The sequence below is a fragment of the Pleurodeles waltl genome, chromosome 11 (assembly GCF_031143425.1).
Source record: "Pleurodeles waltl isolate 20211129_DDA chromosome 11, aPleWal1.hap1.20221129, whole genome shotgun sequence".
NCBI classification, from domain to species: Eukaryota; Metazoa; Chordata; class Amphibia; order Caudata; family Salamandridae; genus Pleurodeles; species Pleurodeles waltl.
The window spans coordinates 868753148-868772794 of record NC_090450.1 but is presented as its reverse complement, the minus strand read 5'-3'; the positions used below and the strand labels follow the sequence as shown (position 1 = coordinate 868772794).

The 19647-nt window shown below is 43.5% G+C and overlaps 1 protein-coding gene across 4 annotated transcripts in view; it reads right to left on the bottom strand.

The window, feature by feature from the left end:
• Positions 1-19647, bottom strand: part of GIT2 (GIT ArfGAP 2) — a 374247-nt gene that overhangs the window by 202264 nt on the left and 152336 nt on the right. For all 4 annotated transcript variants that reach the window (XM_069214722.1, XM_069214720.1, XM_069214724.1 and 1 more), the window contains exons 10-11: positions 10373-10445; positions 8853-8950 (exon numbers count right to left, since the gene is read on the bottom strand). In XM_069214722.1, the coding sequence (XP_069070823.1) occupies positions 8853-8950; positions 10373-10445 (171 nt within the window). The remainder of the gene's footprint in view (positions 1-8852; positions 8951-10372; positions 10446-19647) is intronic.

Sequence of the window (19647 nt, the reverse complement as noted above, 5' to 3'; positions counted from 1 at the left end):
AACAATCGAAGATGGAGTCGACGCCCATGCGCAATGGAGACAAAGAGGAGGAGTCCCTCGGTCCCGTGACTCGAAAGACTTCTTCGAAGAAAAACAACTTGTAACACTCCGACCCAACACCAGATGGCGGGCTATGCACAACATGTGTATCTACAGCGACAGATGCCATCGAACATATATATATATATATATATATATATATATATATATATATATATATATATATACACATATGCTGTACAAATGTGGTTAACTTAAACAACTACAGGCTTCCGGGAATGTGGGAGGGTGCATGTGAATCTGCAGCGGAACATGCCACGAACAGATGTACACTGGGTAGGTAACATTTTCCATTCGATGGCATGTGTAGCTGCAAATACACATGCTGTGCATAGACTACAAAGCAGTTTGTCCTCCCATAAAAGCGGTGGTTAGCCTGTAGAAGCTGAAGTTGTCTGAAATAATGTTCTGAGTACAGCTTGGCCTATCGTGGCTTGCTGTTTTGCTAAAACATCTACACAATAGTGTTTAGTAAATGTATGTGGTATTGACCAAGTAGCTGCTTTACATACTTCACCCATTGGTATATTTCCTAAGAAGGCCATTGAAGCACATTTCTTCCTTGTGGAATGTGCTTTAGGAGCAACTAAGAGTTGTCTTTTAGCTTTAAGGTAACATGTTTGGATGCATCTTACTATCCATTAAGCTAAACCGTGTTTTGAAATGGGGTTACCAGTATGAGGTTTTTAAAAAGCTACAAATAGCGGTTTGGTTTTCCTGAATGGGTTTGTTCTATCTATGTAGTACATTAGAGCTTTTTTAATGTCTAATGTATGTAGAGCTCTTTCTGCTACAGAATCTGGTTGTGGGAAGAAGACTGGTAGTTCCACTGTTTGATTGATATGAAAAGGTGATACTACTTTAGGAAGAAATGTAGAGTTAGTTTGTAGTACAACTTTATGTTTGTGTACGTGTATGAATGGTTCTTCAATAGTGAAAGCTTGAATTTCACTAACTCTTCGCAATCATGTAATTGTGATTAGGAAGGCAACTCTCCATGTTAAAAATTGCAGTTGACATGAGTGCATTGGTTTAAATTGTGGGCCCCCTAAGTCGCGTAAGCACTATGTTTAAATTCCAAGAAGGAACTGGAGGTGTTCTGGGTGGAATGATGCGTTTTAAGCCTTCCGTGAAGGCTTTGATAACAGGTACTCTAAATAAAGATGTGCACTGTATATTTTGCAAATATGCAGAAATTGCAGTGAGATGTATTTTTATGGAGGAGAATGCTAAATTTGATTTTTGCAAATGAAGCAAATAACATACAATATCTTGTATTGATGCTGAAAGAGGGGCAATTTGTTTAGACTTACAGTAATATACAAATCTTTTCCATTTGTTGGCATAGCATTGTCTGGTAGAGGGTTTTCTTGCTTGCTTAATTACTTCCATACATTCAGTTGGTAGTTGTAAATACCCAAATTCTATGATTTCAGGAGCCAAATCACTAGATTGAGTGTGTTGGGATTTGGGTGCCTGATTTGCCCTTTGTTTTGTGTCAACAGATCTGGTCTGTTTGGGAGTTTGGTACTACTGACAGGTATAGTAGTGTTGTGTACCATGGCTGGCATGCCCACGTTGGCGCTACGAGTATGAGATTGAGCATGTTTTGACGCAATTTGTTGACTAGAAACGGAATGAGCGGGAGAGGGGGAAAAGCGTAAGCAAATATCCCTGACCAATTCATCCATAGAGCATTGCCCTTGGATAGGGGATGTGGGTATCTGGATGCGAAGTTTTGGCATTTTGCGTTTTTGCTGGTGGCAAACAGATCTATGTCTGGTGTTCCCCAATGTTGAAAGTATTTTTGAAGTACGTGAGGGTGAATCTCCCACTCGTGTGTCTGTTGATGATTTCTGCTGAGAACATCCGCTAGCTGGTTGTGTATCCCTGGAATGTATTGTGCTACAAGGTGAATTTGATGGTGTATTGCCCATTTCCACATTTTTTGAGTTAGTAGGGAGAGTTGGGATGAATGTGTCCCTCCTTGTTTGTTTAGGTAATACATGGTGGCTATGTTGTCTGTTTTGATCAGGACATTCTTGTGAATGAGGAGAGGCTGAAAAGCTTTGAGTGCTAGGAAGACAGCTAACTGCTCTAAGTGATTTATGTGTAGCTGTTTGTGTTGTGAATCCCATTGTCCTTGAATGTTGTGATTGTTGAGGTGAGCTCCCCAGCCAATCACTGATGCATCTGTTGTAACTATGGTCTGAGGCACAGGGTCTTGAAACGGCCGCCCTTTGTTTAGATTTGTGGAATTCCACCACTGAAGGGACATGTATGTTTGGCGGTCTATCAGCACTAGATCTTGAAGTTGACCCTGTGCTTGTGACCATTGTTGTGCAAGGCACTGTTGCAAGGGCCGCATGTTTAGTCGTGCATATGGAACAATTGAAATACATGATGCATACCTAATAGTCTCATGACAAATTTGACAGTGTATTGTTGACCTGTCTGTATTTGTGCTAATATATTGTGGAATGCTTGTATTCTCTGCGTATTTGGACTTGCAAGGGCTTTTTGAGTATTTAGTAGTGTCCCTAAATACTGTTGTATTTGCGCAGGCTGTAGTTGTGACTTTTGGTAGTTTATTGAGAACCCTAGCGTGTGCAGGGTTTGTATTACATAATGCGCATGTTTTTGACACTGCGTATGACTGTTTGATTTTATTAGCCAATCGCCTAGATATGGAAAGACATGTATGTGTTGTCTTCTTAGGTAGGCTGCGACTACCGCAAGGCACTTTGTGAATACCCTTGGAGCTGTTGTTATTCCAATGGGTAACACTTTGAACTGATAGTGCCTTCCTTGCATGACAAACCTGACATATTTTCTGTGCGCTAGATGGATGGGTATGTGAAAATACGCATCTTAGATGTCTAATGTTGCCATGAAATCGTGTTGCTGAAGTAGTGGGATAACATCCTGTAGTGTTACCATATGAAAGTGCTCTGACAGAATGTAAAGATTGAGGGTTCTAAGATCTAATATTGGCCTTAAGGTGCCATCCTTTTTGGGAATGGGGAAATCTAGTGAGTAAACTCCTGTTCCTACTTGATTTTGTGGCACGGGTTCTATTGCTTGTTTGAGTAATAGAGGTTTGACCTCTTCCTGTAACAGAGTGATATGGTCTGTGGATAGCATGTATGGTTTTGGTGGAATGTTTGGTGGACTTTGTATCAATTCTAGGCAATAGCCATTGGGGATAATTGATAATACCCAGTTGTCTGTGGTAATGTTTAGCCAATTGTTGTGGAACTTTTGCGTTCTTCCCCCCACAGGGGAGGTGTGAATTGGAAAGGAATGGTACAAGTCACTGTTTACCTTGTGAGGCTTGTTTTGGTGTCTGATATTTTCCCCTGCCTCTGGGGTACTGGCCTCTATAACCTCTGAAACTACCTCTGATATTGAGGATGGTAGGGTGATTTTGGCTGTGATGTTGATGGCTCTGAACTCTGGTGCCTAAATCCACCTCTAAACTGGGGTTTCCGAAAGGATCCCCTGTATTGTGTGGTGTATAGCGCACCCATGGCCTTTGCGGTGTCTGAGTCTTTACGCAATTTTTCAATTGCAGTGTCCACCTCTGGGGCGAAAAGCTGTTTTTTATTGAACGGCATATTCAACACCTTCTTGTTGAATTTCAGGTTTGAACCTGGAGGACATGAGCCATGCGTGCCTCCTGATTGTTACAGCAGTGTTGACGCTCCTGGCAGCTCTGTCTGCTGAGTCTAGGGCAGGCCTAATTTGGTTATTGAAAATGCCTTGCCCTTCCTCTACTATCTGCTGTGCCCTCTTTTGATGTTCCTTGGGGAGATGCTGAATTATATCTTTCATCTCATCCCAATGTGCCCTATTGTATCTAGCTAACAACGCCTGTGAGTTGGCTAGTCTCCATTGGTTAGCTGCCTGGGATGCCACTCTCTTCCCTGCAGCATAAAATTTTCTACTTTCTTTGTCTGGTGGGGGTGCATCACCTGACGACTGCGAGTTTGTCCTCTTCCTAGCAGCACTTATTACTACTGAGTCTGTAGGGAGTTGCTGAGTTATATACACAGGATCAGAGGGAGGTGGCTTGTATTTCTTCTCTACCCTGGGAGGTATTATTCTGGCTTTGACAGGCTCACTTAAAATTGGATCAGCATTTTTTAGCATGCCTGGGAGCTTAGAGAGCGACTGGTATGTAGTGTGCATGGAGGAGAGGGTATTAAATAAAAAATCGTTCTCCAACTGTTCAGTGTGCATGGGGACTCTATGGTATGCTGCAGCCCTAGCTAGTACTTGATTGTACCCTGTACTATTTTCAGGTGGTGAAGGCTTTGAGGGATAGCAGTCTGGGTCGTTATTGGGAATGGGATCTGGATCATAAAGATCCCATGGATCTATATTGTCATGCTGTGAATCAAATGAATGTGATGGTGACTGCATAGGTGTAGGGCTGGTAGGAGGAGAGATATGTGGAGAGTGAGAAGGAGACTGAGAAGAAGAAAACTGAGGAGGTGGAGGTCTCTCCTTTGTTCTTGGCACTTTAGCTGGGGGCTGTGCAGTGTCCAATTCCTCCTGAAAGGCTTATTTCCTCTTTGGTTTTGGAGGAGGTGCAGTTACAATTCTGCCAGTTTCTTTGTGGATATGAATCCTGTTCATCCATTTGTTCTATGATAGGCTGTATTTGTCAGTCCTCCTCAGTAGATTTTTGGCTTTCTTTAAGTGCTTTTGAAAGTCCATGCTCCTCAATGTAAGCCAGTTTTTTCGGCTCTGAAACTGGCTTTTTCGGGATCGAAAAATATGGAGTTGAAGATGGTCACGGATCCGAAAAAGATTTTTGAGATTTCGACTCGGAAGAGCGGTGTTTGCTCGGTTCAGAAACGGAGCTTCGACTCGAGTCCGATGGCTTCAGAGGAGTGGCCTTTTTCGGTGGCGAACTTTTGGGTTGGTCACCGAAGGTTTTTTTCTTCGGGTCAAGCCATGGCCTTCAGGCAGTGGCGTCCCCAAGACCTTATGTTTCAGCTTGGATGGGACAGGAGCAGGCGTACTCACGTGCTGTCCTGCCGTGACCGGTCTACCTTCCTCAGATTCCTGCTCGGATTCGGATCCTCGAACGGAGACAGCGATCTGCATGATCTCTTCCTCTTCGACGTCGAGATGTTCGGTCCTTTTGGATGCCATCTCGAGTCTCTGTGCTCTTCTGTCTCAGAGCGTCTTCTTGGACTGGAAGGATCTGCAGGCCCGCAATTTTCTTCCCGATGGTCTGGGGAAAGGCAGAGATTCCAGACGAGATGTTGGTCTGTATAAGGGAATTTAGCGTGGCACAGAGGACAGAATCGGAATAGAGTCCGGTCCATGAGGCTTCCACGTGGTCGGCCCGACTAGGCCCGAGTTGGGCGGGGGCGCCCCGAAGGGCGAGTAAAGATGTTTGATCCGACTTTACCGTTGTGTCGATAGAAGGTGTAATGCGATCTAAACAATATCGACGAGAAATTTTCAAGCTTTTCCGAATCGAACTATCGGAGCGAAAGGAAACACGTCCAAACCCTATGGCGGAAAGAGAACAATCTAACATAGAGTCGATTCCCATGCGCAATGGAGCCGAAGAGGAGGAGTCACTCGATCCCGTGACTCGAAAACACTTCTTCGAAGAAAAACAACTTGTAACACTCCAAGCCCAACACTAGATGGCAGACGTATGCACAGCATGTGTATTTGCAGCTACACGCCATCGAACACATATATATATATATATATATATATATATATATAAGATATTTCAATATTTGATATATGTTCCGGGGTCCTCTTGCATGGGCGGGAATATTCAGTGCTTATGTCTAATGATGAGGATCCCCTGGGAGAGGACCTCAGAATCATCATCAACAGCAACATGACCGCCCAAGTCATGGTTGTCACTGCCTCATGCCTCCATACCCTAAAGATGCTGGGGAAGATTTTTAAGTGGCTCCCAATCAGCACCCAGAAGACCGTCATGCGTGGCCTGGTCTGAAGGCTGCAGACCATTCAGAACTCAGCGACCAGAATCACTCTCAACCTCCCACACAGCAGCCACATCACATTTGAAAGAGCTCCACTGGCTCCCCACTCACAAATGAGCACAATTCAAACTTCTCACCCACAGTTTCAAGGCACTACATAACACTGGTAAAGCATACCTCAACAATTGCATCTGCTTTCATAAACCTTCCAAACACCAACGCTCACCCAGACTTCTATTTCTGCAATTCCCATGTGTACGGAAAAACTGATTTGGCAGTTGAGTCTTCTCCTTTATTGCTCCTAAAGCATGGACCGACCTGCCACTACATGTAAGAGCCTTCTCCTCACTTCTAAATTCTACAACAAGCTTAAGACCTGGCTTTTGAGTAATCCCCCTAGGCCATAGGTGTGGCTAGACTCACACCTGCTTAGTGCCAGGACATCCGGCTGGGTAATAGTGTACACAACATAACATGTGAATCCACAGGCTGTGGAGCTAGTGGCAATGGGGATGTGACTAAGCAGTCATCCTATCCTATAACCACATCCTGATCATCCAGTAGTTCTTCTCTTTCCTCATCCATAGATATAATCTTGTGTCGTCCACTGGAAATATTGAGGCTTTTGGTATTTTTGTTTGTCTAGGAGATGGTGTACATGATGTTTGCAGAGTATGCAAGTGCACATGAGATTGGGGAGGTATTGATCCTTGTCTAGGTGATGCTGTTTCCAAAGGTTCTGGGTACCTCTTATAATAATCTGCCAACATGAGTTTTAAATCAGTGACTAAAGTTCTTACAACATTTCCTCTTGATATTGTTGCTGTTTGTAGGGCTGGTATTCATCCATATACTGGATCTCCTGACTCCATGCATATCAGGCTGAGAGAGTAATATTCTTATTCATAATATTCATTGCTTCATCATCCGGTTGGCATTTTACGTGGAGCAGTGATAGATATGTGCTATTCCATAGGGCCCATTATCATCAGAATCACCTTCATCTTGCATGTGACATAGGGGTAGTGGTGATATCTGACTGGGAGAATTATCTTCGAGCATTAATGGAAAAAAAATATACTTTTCTTCTCTAAAACCTTCTTATTGTTTGCCCGAATTGTCACCGACAACGTTCTCAGTGGTTTCGTCATCAACAGTGTTTTTGTTATCAATGGGGCTATCACTGGCAATGTTATGAATGGCCCTGCTGTTGTTGACAACGTTGTAGTGTACGTAAGTGAAGTCGTTTCAACAGTGAGCTGGTGGTAGTGATCGTTGTCTGACATCGTCAACTAGATTGCGGTGGACAATTGTTTTGTAAATGATGTACTGGTCAATAATTCCTCCATTGATGCTGCTACGAAGGGCTTTTTAAATTTTAAAAGCACCTTGGTAAACAGTGTCGTAGGATGCAACTGATTTTTCTGAGGAAACATCCTCTTTCTTATGCTTGTGAGAGCGTTCAGTAGGTGAGTTTCCATTCTCTTAAGTACTAATATGGATCTTTTCAAAGCCTTTTTGAAGGTTCTACTGGCTGGTGACCTTCTGACATCTCCCTTCTGAACCTTTTTGCTATATTCTGAGGATTCCTCATCATCTTCCCCCTGAAGCTAGTTTGTCATTTGCTTTGATTTTCTGAAGCCACAGTAATAACCTTCCCTCTCCTTCTTTTAAGGTGTCAAAAGAAAAGATACAACAGATCTTACAGTCTTCTATCTAATGAGGGGTGTGGAGGCAATATATGAATTCCTTATGAGGATTCCTGGAAAGTAATTTTCAGCAGGCTCGGAAATCCTGAGTAGTCAGATTTTCTCAAAAGATGGTCGAGTGTTGATAATGAAGTCGTCAACATTTTTACAAGAAATCATTAAAGTTGTGGATATCTACGTGAACTGAGCAGAACTCAGGGGAATTTCCCTTCATACGATGTGTGGTAGAAAATCTGATGGATGGTAGCCTCTGGGAGGGGTAGTCTGCAGAGTGTTGCAGCCTGACTGGCTGGAGTTTAATTCTTTTTTAATGATGTGAATAGGATACAAAGGTTCATATTTTATAGTCCTCATAGGCTTTGTTTGACATTCAACTGCTTTCTAGTTATACCGTGGGACTTCCACTTCTGCAAAAATGAATGATTCAAATAGGTGAACCTATGAAAGTTCCAATAGTGGAGAAATACATTACTCTTACACCACGCTTGTTTATTACCCACCCTGCTACAGTGCTGCCATGTTATCAATATGAGGCTCTGCCCATGGCATGGTATTCTGGAGCACCAGCAAATGCAACATCTGCTCATTTCCAATAAGCCAAAATGAAAGGCAGACTGGGTAAGGATCTGGTTATTCTGTTACTTGTTGAATACTGTGCAAGGGTCTCCCTGTCACGCTAGGCAGAGAGTGCCAGCCCACAAAAGTCAGCTCCACTTTTCTCTCACAGGACGCAGCTTGGGTCAATGAGCTAGCACCAATCTGTGGGTGCCATTTTGTTTCTCCACTTAGAAGGGCTGCCTTAGGAACAGCAGCTACTGCATCAACATTAAGTCATTGGCCGCAAATGACTTACAAGGATTTTTCACATCTTCAAAGAAACTCCAGCCTATCTCAGTGATTGAGACTGGGATCCTTGGGTAAGGGATTGGCTCCAGAAGCTTGAGAAGGGAGTATCAGTTCTGATCACCACTTGAGTCCATCGTTTGCCCTTGCTTTTTAAATAATATTTTAGTTCTAAAAAAGTAAATTCCATTTTGAAATGTTATCAAACCACTACAGGAATTAATTGTTGGATAAATATCAATGAAACAAAACTCACCTGGTTCCTTGTAGACGAGTATTCTGGGTTTACCGGAAGAAAAGGAACAACTGTAGTTTCTGTTACCAAAGTACTGTGGTTCTGAGTTGCAAGCCATACTGGAAAAGAAAACGTAAACAAATGATGCTTAAATGTGTTTTGTTAATAAAGTAAGGCATCCAACAAAAATTAGCAGCATTATACAACTATTTCTAACACCATACTAACCTACGAATAAGGAAAAAAGAGGGGAACATTTTAATTTAGTCAGCTGTTATTGTGTTCTACCATGGTCTACAATGTGCAGATTCTTTATTATCGTCAGAATGTCCTTGATTGTGAAAGAACAACATCAACAGCTATGATTTAAAAGGGCAGACTGTCTATGGAACTCCCTTTAACGTCTCTAAATACCACTGTAACTGTATTACAAGAACTGTTCCAATTAAGAACTGACATGGGGTGACCTGGTGTTAAAGTTCACCAGTAGGACATCATCACTGCTGGTGCTAGGAAAACTCTGTAAATTTACTTTTCATTGAAGCTGTGCCTTACCTCACCTTTAACTTCCTGTCCTGACTAATAATCACTTTCTTAATTAATATCTATTACAAAACGATGCTCCTTCTAGATTGTTATGGACATTGTTGTAGTGTTTGTTGTTTCCACTGAACTAATTACACTAACACACCTGAAATCAATGATTTGTAGGTCAAATGTTCTGAGTGGAGACAGTGTCTTTAATGGACTGGAGTGAGGTGGGTCACCTAATCCTCAGCTCTTATTATACACTGTAATAAATGAAATGATGTTTATAATTTCTTTAGACATCTATCTTTCTTCTCTTTCGGAAAGACAATATCACCTCTCTGAGCGCAAGTGTGTCATTATGTTATTTTTATGAAGAAAGCCATGCTAACACTAACCTAAATATTTAGGGGGAGTAGAATAAAGTAAAAAAGGTGAATGCATATTATTTCCAAACAAAAATGTATTATTCTGTAGCATAGTCATAGAAAGATTATTTATTTTACATTCTGGACTCTTTATACTGGTAATTTTCCCCCGGGGACAAGCCTGAGTTTATTACCATAGGCTGTTGACAAGAGATGTCAGTATGATGGGATCACTGTGAATAATTCCAGGCTGAAATATGGTGTCAATGTGCCAACAGTGTTCAATTATGCGTCCATTTGAAACCATTAAAAAAGAGTGGAATTCTTCTTACAGCTATGTTGACCAAGCAATTAATGAATATAAAAAAACTTCAACACAATCAGTTTGCTAGAGAAAAGTTTCAAAGGCCAAAATTATGGTTGGTATTAACCAGCTTTGTCAACTTCACATGGCTCTCCGCAGAGTGATACTGAATGCCTTAAGCAGCAACGGCAAGCACAAACAGTTGAGAAAAAATATGACGTTAGAAAAAGGGCTGAACAAAGGTATTTCAAAACAGAAATGAAAGTAATAACTTGCATATTAAATTCACACCAGAAAGCTTAAGCATCATACTATCACCAACATGTTAAAAAAGGAATTACCTGCATCAGTTTCCCTCCTGTCAACCTCATCATACACATCCATTGCTAGTTCTTCAAACAAGTGATTACTCAACTAAAAGAGAAAATAAGCAAATGGCAGATTATGTTAATGAAACAGCTGCAACTGTTGCATTGTTATTGAATAATTTTTTTAACTTCTTGATGTGTCCTTAGGAATGTTTTAAGCAAGTAGATATTTTGACTGGAAAGAGCCTGATTAACTGCTTGTGGATACTAATATCCACAAAGATTTACTGGAAGGCTAAGGATTTCAGATTATCTTGATTTACAGATACAAAAATGAAACAGTCAGTCAGAGAAAGGCTGGCAAAGTATCCTGCCCTTTATCTTTGAACCTCAAGTTTTCCTACCTATATACACCAGCAGGATGCCTCCACTATAGTGGAGGTCTGCATAAGCATAGGGTAAAGAAAAGGACATAGGACCAGTGGAAGGGATTTGATAATCTGCAGCTGTTTCCCCATTGTTGGTTCTTTGTGACATCCCTGTGAAACAGTCAGAAGCCCTACTCTGCTTATCTCTGGAGCTAGTGTTTAGCCATTACCACCAAGGCATCAACTAAAACATCTGTGGTGACACAAAATCTATGGTGTATACTACATGTTGTAGCAGCAGAATTACAGAGGAGCAGCAGACTCCACCAGAGGATGCTGGCAAAACACATGGTGGATAAAGTCATAAGCCACAAAGAAATGCCACGGGAGCAGTAGGAGGGCACCAGCTGAAAAAAACCCTAGTACAAGCCAATGAAAAAGTTTAAATTGATGTAAAAAGAGAAAGCATGTCTCAAGATTTTATAGCTTTATACATTAAGACATGTGTGACCTTCACTTGGTCTTTACCAAGTCCCAACAGTAGATAAACCCCAACCTCTTGCGACAAGTAACACAAATATGTCACAGTTATTATTTATTTATTTAATAAAAAAAAACAACAAAAAAAACATTAGCATGTGGAACTCCGTTTAAAAGCAAAAACCAGAAAAAGAGATTCTGTCAGTCGCTCACATCACATCTTAAGCTTGGTGACTAAGTATTCGATCATGCACAGCTTTCTTTGTACCAATCATACCATCTGAACAGGGTTGAGGTCTGGCCTTTGAATTTGATTTTGCCTTTTCAAGTTCCCGATTCTGTTTTTTTTCAGCAATTCAGTAGTACAGTTACCTGCACATTTTGGATCACTGCCCTGTTTCTTGATACACTTTCAGTGTGCTTTTAGTCCATTAAGTTTGTTGTACAGCTCAATAAAGAATAGAGATAGCATATGGTGTTGCACATATAAGACATTTCCTCATTTCCCTCTACACCATTTAAATACCCAAACCAATCAGTGTGCCACTAACTTTGAAATGAGGTAAAAGCTTAGAAAAGTGTGGTTTTACTAAAGTGTGGTTTTCATTTTATGAAAACAAAAAAGTACAAAAACGTATTAAAAAGTTATCAAGCATTTGCTTTTATTTACCTAAACTGAAGTACTACTCTACTCGTTGCTGCTTTGCATCATCAACAGATCAAAGACTGTTGTGGGCATAATTGCCAATTTTGGAAGTCTAAAAAGTATCGTTTGTATCCCCTACTGAAAGTATATTCAGGTGGCATGCTGTAATGCCTTTTTTCAATGTTTCTACAGGCATTCCCCTCCTTCAAACCTTGGTGGCAGGGTCTTCAATTTACTTAAGTGACTCTCTGTTGAGAGTTCTGAGCTTCATCCTCAGTGACTTGTGACCACTTTCTCAGCTACACAGACCCCTTTCCCATGGCATCCAAGTAAACGGCAACAGGGTTAAGGGTGTCTTCCTTTGATTTCGCATTTTAGCCTAGAAAAAGTCAAAGAACAGAAATTCTGCTCAGCTATCTTCCAATCACATCAATCAGTTGGGTAAGCAATAGCTTTTTTATTACTTAATTGTTACTGGTGCACTGGATAAGTGTACCAGGCTAAGTCCCACTGTCCCATGTTTATATGAGTGACCAGATTGTCTCCGGTGCTTGCCTGAACTCCACCTCTAGATAGGTCTCACTAACCTACTATTGTAGTTTCTAGGTCCCTTTAATAGGCAACCTGAACTCCGCTGCTGGGTGTTTTCCAATTCCTTATTACTGGTGTGCAGAAGCCCTCTTGGGTTGCATGTTCTCTGCTTCTTGGTAGTTCTTTCAGACCTACTACTGTAGTTTCTAGGTCCTTTCCGCTTTTTCCTAATTCCTCCTCTAGGTAGGCCTCACTAACCATTATTACAGTGTCCAGGTCCCTCCTCCTGGGTTGCTCTACCATCACCTTTTGGAGGGCATCACAGACCTACTTCTGAAGTTCTATGTTCCTCACTAAACAGTCCAAATTCTGCTTTTAGGGACACCTGTCAGAACTACTACTGCAGTGCTAGATCCACCATCAGGCTTGATTCTACACATCTAGGCTTGACTCACAGACCTTTGAAATGCTAGGATATACCCTTGGGTTGCCCCGTTTACCGATCTTGCAATTACTTCTGTTCCTGCAATTACCTCCAAACTAGACTTGGTCAGAGCAGAATCTGTGGTCAAGATGCAACAGGGGAACGTCACTAGCTAAAAATATCTAAGATAATTCTTGCAAACAAGAACATTCCTAGTTATTCTGCATAATACCAAAATGCAAAACTACTCCCATTTGCTTCTCTCCCCCTACCCGTCATCCTCTAATCCTCGAGTATATTGCCAAACTATACATTCCATTTACCAACTCTTATTCATCTTTTACTCCTGTGCTGACTACTCCACACCTTTTATCTTCACAACTTACTAGAGGAAAATTGTTGACCTCTCTCTGCCTTTCACCTGGTGCTCTAAACAGCATGCTTTTTAACTTAACCAAATGACACACACTAAATCGACTCCATATCTTTCTTTTCCTTCCTATCATATCTAATATTAATTTCCTAGGCAGACCCCCCCCACACTACATTATCACACCTTATAAAAGACAACTTTCTGATCTTGCTCCCTCTCTCATCTCTCCATGTACATACTATCAATTGTTCACTGCAGCTAATTCTCCTACTCACCCACCCTCAACCCACTACACACCATTCTAAACAATCTCCTACATGTTTTGTGCATCATATCCCACATTACAAGTCCCAAAAACACCACTTCAAATTATTGACCTGAGCTTTACCTTCACCTTCACTCATGCATGCCCCCAACCACAATATCCATCATGAAATGTTCTGGCCTGGACTATAAATGAAACCTGTGTCTGCTAAGGAAATCTACACTACTCTTTCTACATCTTTTTCTATCAACCCATTCCTTAATACTTTCTATGCCTGTTCCTAACTGCCAGCTACCCAAAGATCTCTCCCAAAACCACACCCTACTCACTACTCTCATAATACGTTTAGTACATTACCCTTTCCATCAAACTCAGAGAAGTCACTAATCGTCTACTGGTATAAATTGGTGAAATGTGCGGAATATCATGCTCACCAAACACATCTGCTATCTCATCAGCAGCGCTACAACATGACCTACAATAGGAGCAGATGGGGCTGAAACATGCACTACAAGAGGAACTACAACATGAGCACAAACAAGAGCAACAAGAGGTGCTAAAAGCTAACAGATCTGCTCTTCCACCATCTCTCTGTGCACTATTGCACCAGAATTGAACCAGCCCCAACCAGATGATTATTCTGAAATACTAACAGTCATGTCATAATTAGGCCAATATCTGCTCCTTGCAGGAAGCTCAATATACAACAGGACTCAACCAACCACAAACTCCAGACCTGCCGAAAGAGGAGTTTAATAATATCTCATGGAAGCATGCAATGAGAGATCTCTAAGTAAAAACGAAATCCATATCTACAAATTACTAGCAGACTTCAAACTTTACCTTGTTGTTATCACTGAAACCTGGCGTGGCAGTGACGCACACCCTACTAATTAAGGCAATATCCAACGCACAGAAACCTTTTTCCAAAATAAGCCTCATATGGAGACTTGTGGAGGGGTGCATAAAAAGACACAGTAGGTATCACGGAATTTACCATTTCAGTAAATGTACAATGCTCTCCAACAGCAACATTAGTAGCCTTATTCCTCCTCATATACTGGCTACCCTCACAGTGTGCTGATTCTTCAAGCAGATGCCCTGATAGATTTAATAGCAGACACTACTATATATTGCAAGAATGTCTGCATCCTGTGGTACCTCAACACCTGGTTTGATAAACATGCACAACACCAGACCTTCAGACTTGTCTCCATCACTGAAACACTTTGCTTTCACCAACTGGTCATTCACATCACCCATATAGCTGGCCAAATCCTCAACACTATATCTGCCTTAATAAGGATACTATAAATTACTTGAAGCAACCTCATTACATGGAGAGATCATCACATTGGCTGCCATAGGAATCTTCAGTGACAAACAAACAAAGAGCCCTTGTGTCTGATTTCCTTCTCTGACAGCACTGAAGATGTTAAAGACAAAGGGGGTCATTTTGACCTCGGCGGGCTTTTGCCAAGACTGCCGAGGGACCGCTGTGCGGAAAACCGCCAGTGGTGGCGGTTTGCCGCTCGGCGTATTATGACCCTTGGCAGCTCTCCGTCCTTTTTCGGACGGAGAGCCGCCAACAGCCATACTGGGGGGCGGCGGGGAAGTGGAGGTTGCTCCACCTCCACCGTCACGTCAACAGAACACCGCCCAGTGAATCACGTCCTGTGATTTGGCGTGGCGGTGTTCTGTTGACGGTATGGTGTCGGCGGAGCAGCCCCGTGGCTCCCGTCCCCTCCCGGAGGATCGTCGGACCAGGTAAGTCGATCGTCCATGAGGGGAGAGGAGTGGGGGGGTGTTGTGTGTTGTCTGCGTGCATGGGGGTGTGCGTGACCCTGGTCTCCAGCCCGGCGGTCGTCTCCGCCCTTGGGGGCGGAACGGAGAACCGGCAGATGACCATGGCGGTAACCGCCATGGTCATAATTCCAAAATAAAGACCGCCAGCCAGTTGGCGGTCTTACCGCCGCTTCTCCGCCTTCCTCCAGGGTCATAATGACCCCCATAGAATTAAACCTGCTTAAAGAATAGAAATCCTTCTTAGAGCTCAGGCATTGGACTCTCAGAAAAAAAGGCTGCACATCAGTCCACTGAAATTTCCTTAGTAGCTTGTGCTAATGGAGTCAAAGTGTCCATTGTTGGCAGCACAGACCTAGGATGAGAGGGTCTAAGAGTCTGGCTGTGGCTTTGTCAGAGGGTTCTTGAAAGTCATTTGCTGGTAATAACATGAAACCTGGAGAAAGTCATCCACCAGTAAGATTAGCAACTTATTGACTCTGACAACTGAGGGGATTAAACCCAGTCTTTCCATCTGCATGGTGACGTCAAACCAGTGCCTGCGACAGATGTGATAATGATTGGCGAGAAGTAGGTTTCATACCCTATGGGAGTGGTTGCTCTGAAGCTAGAGGTTCATATTACCATGGAGGAACAGACAGCACGCTTTCAGACTAAGCGCCCATCAGCTCAGAAGTTTGGGAAGTATGCCTTTCTATTTATACTCCTATTCTCAGAAATCTCTCCTTTTCGCAAAAGTGTCACCGGGGATTTGAAGGTGAGGGTTTTCCTCCACATCAAAACTCTTGACGACATGGCCCTTATCAATATTGAGGTATCAATAATGACAGAGACAAGCGTGCCGGCTTAGCTCCAGCCCTCAACGGCATGGAGAAGCATGAATGGCAGTGAACTAGTCATTGTTTTGCAGGATCTTTGGGGGATATCAGGAAAGGTCCCACTAAGCAGTGAGGTGGACGCACCCACCCCAGCCCTTCCACTGGAGTGGAACACACTAGCAGCCTGCTCATTTTGTTTGACCAACAAGCCCAGTTTGTCCCTGAGGGTGAACCTGTTGCCTGTTGTTCAGAGGTATAAAAGGCATTTTGATTCAAATGTCACATTCGTCAACAAAATAAGAGTATGGAGGGTGAAACATTATCACTGTCATTATTATAATTTATTGACTGTAACTACACCTGAGCATCTTGGCGTACAAGTTACTTACCTTTGGTAACGTCTTATCCTGCAGATTCCTTACCTTAGAATAATCTGCAGACATCAAATTGGATAAGTAAAATTTAAAATTTTCTAGCAGTACCCCTGCACACCAGTAAGCTGCATCATTGGGCTCCACATGGCATAGTCCGCGCAAGAAGTGACATGCACAGTACCTATATAGGCTCTACCTCAGGCTCAGACGTCAGTTACTTTTGCAGCTTTTCACGGGCAGGAGTGAGTACCCACGATCACCACTAGCCATTGGTGTGACAAACTAAGGCCCTTGAAAGGGTGATCTCTACACCATAATTGTTTTGCAGAGTGGGGCGGATGGGATGGGAAGATCGATAAATAATCTGCCGCTAGAAAGAGTTTCTCCCAGAAGACATTACCAAAGGTAATTAACTTGTTCATCTGACAGAGACTTCTAGCTGCAGATTCCTTACTTTAGAACAGATACCTAAGCAATACCTCCCCAGATGTAGGATAGCAAAATCATTTATATTAGAAAGTCCTGCAGAACCGAACAGGCGAAGTTCCCACCACGATGGACCAGACTAGCAAGTCAGTGGTGCTTGGTAAACATGTGCAGTGAAGCCCACATTCCTGCTTGGTAGATGTTCAGGGCCTGGATGTTGCACGTTAATGCCGTGGTTGCAGTCTTGGCTCTGGTGGCATGAGCCGACAAGCCCTGAGGGGTGAGGGTGCTTCTTGGCCAATGCATAGCAGATCTTAATGCACAGAACCATCCATTGCGAGATGGTTCTCTTCTGTATTGCCTTCCCTTTTTTAGCTGCTACACAGCCCATGAAGAGTTGATTGTTCACTGGGAATTCTCTTATGCAGTCAAGGTAGAACACCGCCGCTCTTTTTTGGTGCAGACAGTGGAGTCTCTCAATTTCTTATGAGGGATGAGGTGGAGCAAAGAAAGTAGTCTGGGTGATTTTCTGGCCTACATGGAATGAAGTCACAACCTTTGGAAGGAAGGAGGCATGTGTCATGAGAACCAGCTTGTCTGGATAAAAGGTGGTGTAAGGAGGGTTCACAGAGAGTGCCTGTAATTTGCTGACCCTCCTCGCCGATGTTATGGCCACTAAGAAGGCAGTTATTAAAGTCAAGAGCCTAAGAGGGCAACTGTTGAGAGGCTCAAATGGTGAGAAAAAAGTGAGGACCAAATTGAGGCCCCACTGAGGCATTATGAATGGCAGAGGGGGGAACATATGTTGCAGGCCTTTAAGGAACCTAGCCACTATGGGTAACAGAGAGAGAGGGTTGGTCTGGCAACCACAAAAATGCTGAGATGTCAGAAAAGTAACCTTTAACTTTGTTCAGGGAAGAGCCCAGCTGGCCCAAAGATAATGGAATCATTAGAACTTGAGCTGTGGATGGAGAAAGGGGGTCAAAGTTGTGGGAACACACCATGACACAAACTTGTCCCAATGACAAGCATATACCGACTTGGTAAAGGTACATCTGCTACCAGAATAACATTACAGACTTCGGGAGGAACTGTTGCCACTTAACCTCCACACATGAAGGTGGAGAGTGTGCAGGCTTGGACCCTTCCCTGTTGCTGCAAGAGGAGATCCACCTCTGATCTCCACCTCTTCCAGATGACCGTCCCAGCACAGGAGTGATACACCTGTCACCACAGCCAGCTCCAGTTGGGAAGGGAAAGGAGTCTGCTGTTAACTCAAATGCGATTCATTAGCCACAAATGCAGATCTTGGGCAGTTTCCTCCAAGATCTGGACCATTTCAGAGAGATTCCCCTGATATTGTGCCCACTGGAACTTCAGGTCCCACTGCAGAGCCCGCATATGCCAACGGGGCATGTGACACTAGCAGGATGCAGGAGGCCATGAGCCCAACAGCCTCAGAGTCATTCTCACCAAAATCTAGGCTATAGGCTGAAACATCAGAATCATAGCCTGAATATCCTGGGCTCGCCACTTGGGAGAATATGTCAGAAACTGTTCAGACCGTCTCCGATGGAATGGAGCATCTGAGAGGGATTCGAGTGTGACTTCTGCATGTTGATAGTGAACCCCAGCAAGTGCAGATGTGCTGTGGTCTGAAGGTTGGAGACAAATGCCTGTGGTAAGCCTGCCTTAAACAGCCAATCATCGAGGTAGGGGAAGACTGGAACCCCAGACCTCCGCAGATGAGCTGCAACCACAGTCATCACGTTCATGAACACCCAAGGGGTGCTGGTAAGGTCAAAAGGAAGCAACCAAAAATGCTCTTGGTCCACCATGAATCTCAGGTAATGCCTGTGGGCAGGCAGGACGGGTATGTGGAAATATGTATCCTGCAAGTCCGACACTTCCATCCTGGCTCCTGGGTCGAGAGCAAACAGAACTTGGGCAAGCATGAGCATTATCAATTTCTCTTTCCTTCGAGAAGAGGTTGAGAAGGTGCAGATCTATGATAGGATGGAGAACTCCTTCCGTCTTTGGCACCAAAAAGTAGCACGAATAACAACTGTGACCTACGATGCCTGCACCCTTTAAATGGCTTCCTTTGGCCAAGAGAGCCTCCACTTATTGACGGAGCAAGGACAGATGGTCCTCCGTCCCCCTATCGTACATGGATGGCATGGGTGGTGGGGTAGACACAAAGGTGAGGGAGTAGCCCCCTTGGGTGATCTGGATGTACCAGCGGTCTGATGTCACTGACCACCAGTGGGGCAGATGATAGTGTATCCTGTCTTTCACTGGGTGCTGATGATGATGAATGGAGGGCAAACTAAAGAGGTTTGGATGCAGAGGCTGCTGCAGGAGTGGTGGACTGACTCGACCAGTGGGCGCTTTTCCCACGCTGTGAGTCCTGCACCCCCCAGCCACAAAAATCTAGGAGGCCTGTCGGCCATGGTGGCTGGGAGAGTAAGGGACTGGTTTGAGACCCCTTCCCTGGCCATGAAAGGGGCAGAAGGTGGATTGAGGTTGGCGGGGGCAAAAGACAAGCCCAAGGCCCTGGACGCAGCTCTGCTGTCCTTAAGGCACTCCAGCGCTGAGAGCCATCAAAGGGCATGTATATGAGGGAAGACTGACATCTCCTGAAAAAACTGGTGTTCTCAGCCTGGGGTCACACCACAAGGCCACTCACTAAGAAATCGCTCTGCCCAGCGAGTCAGTCGTAGTAAGCCTACGCCTCATAGCGAATTTTGCTGCATTTCACCCGTCAGCAATAGCCCGGGTGATTATGGTTCGGCCTCCT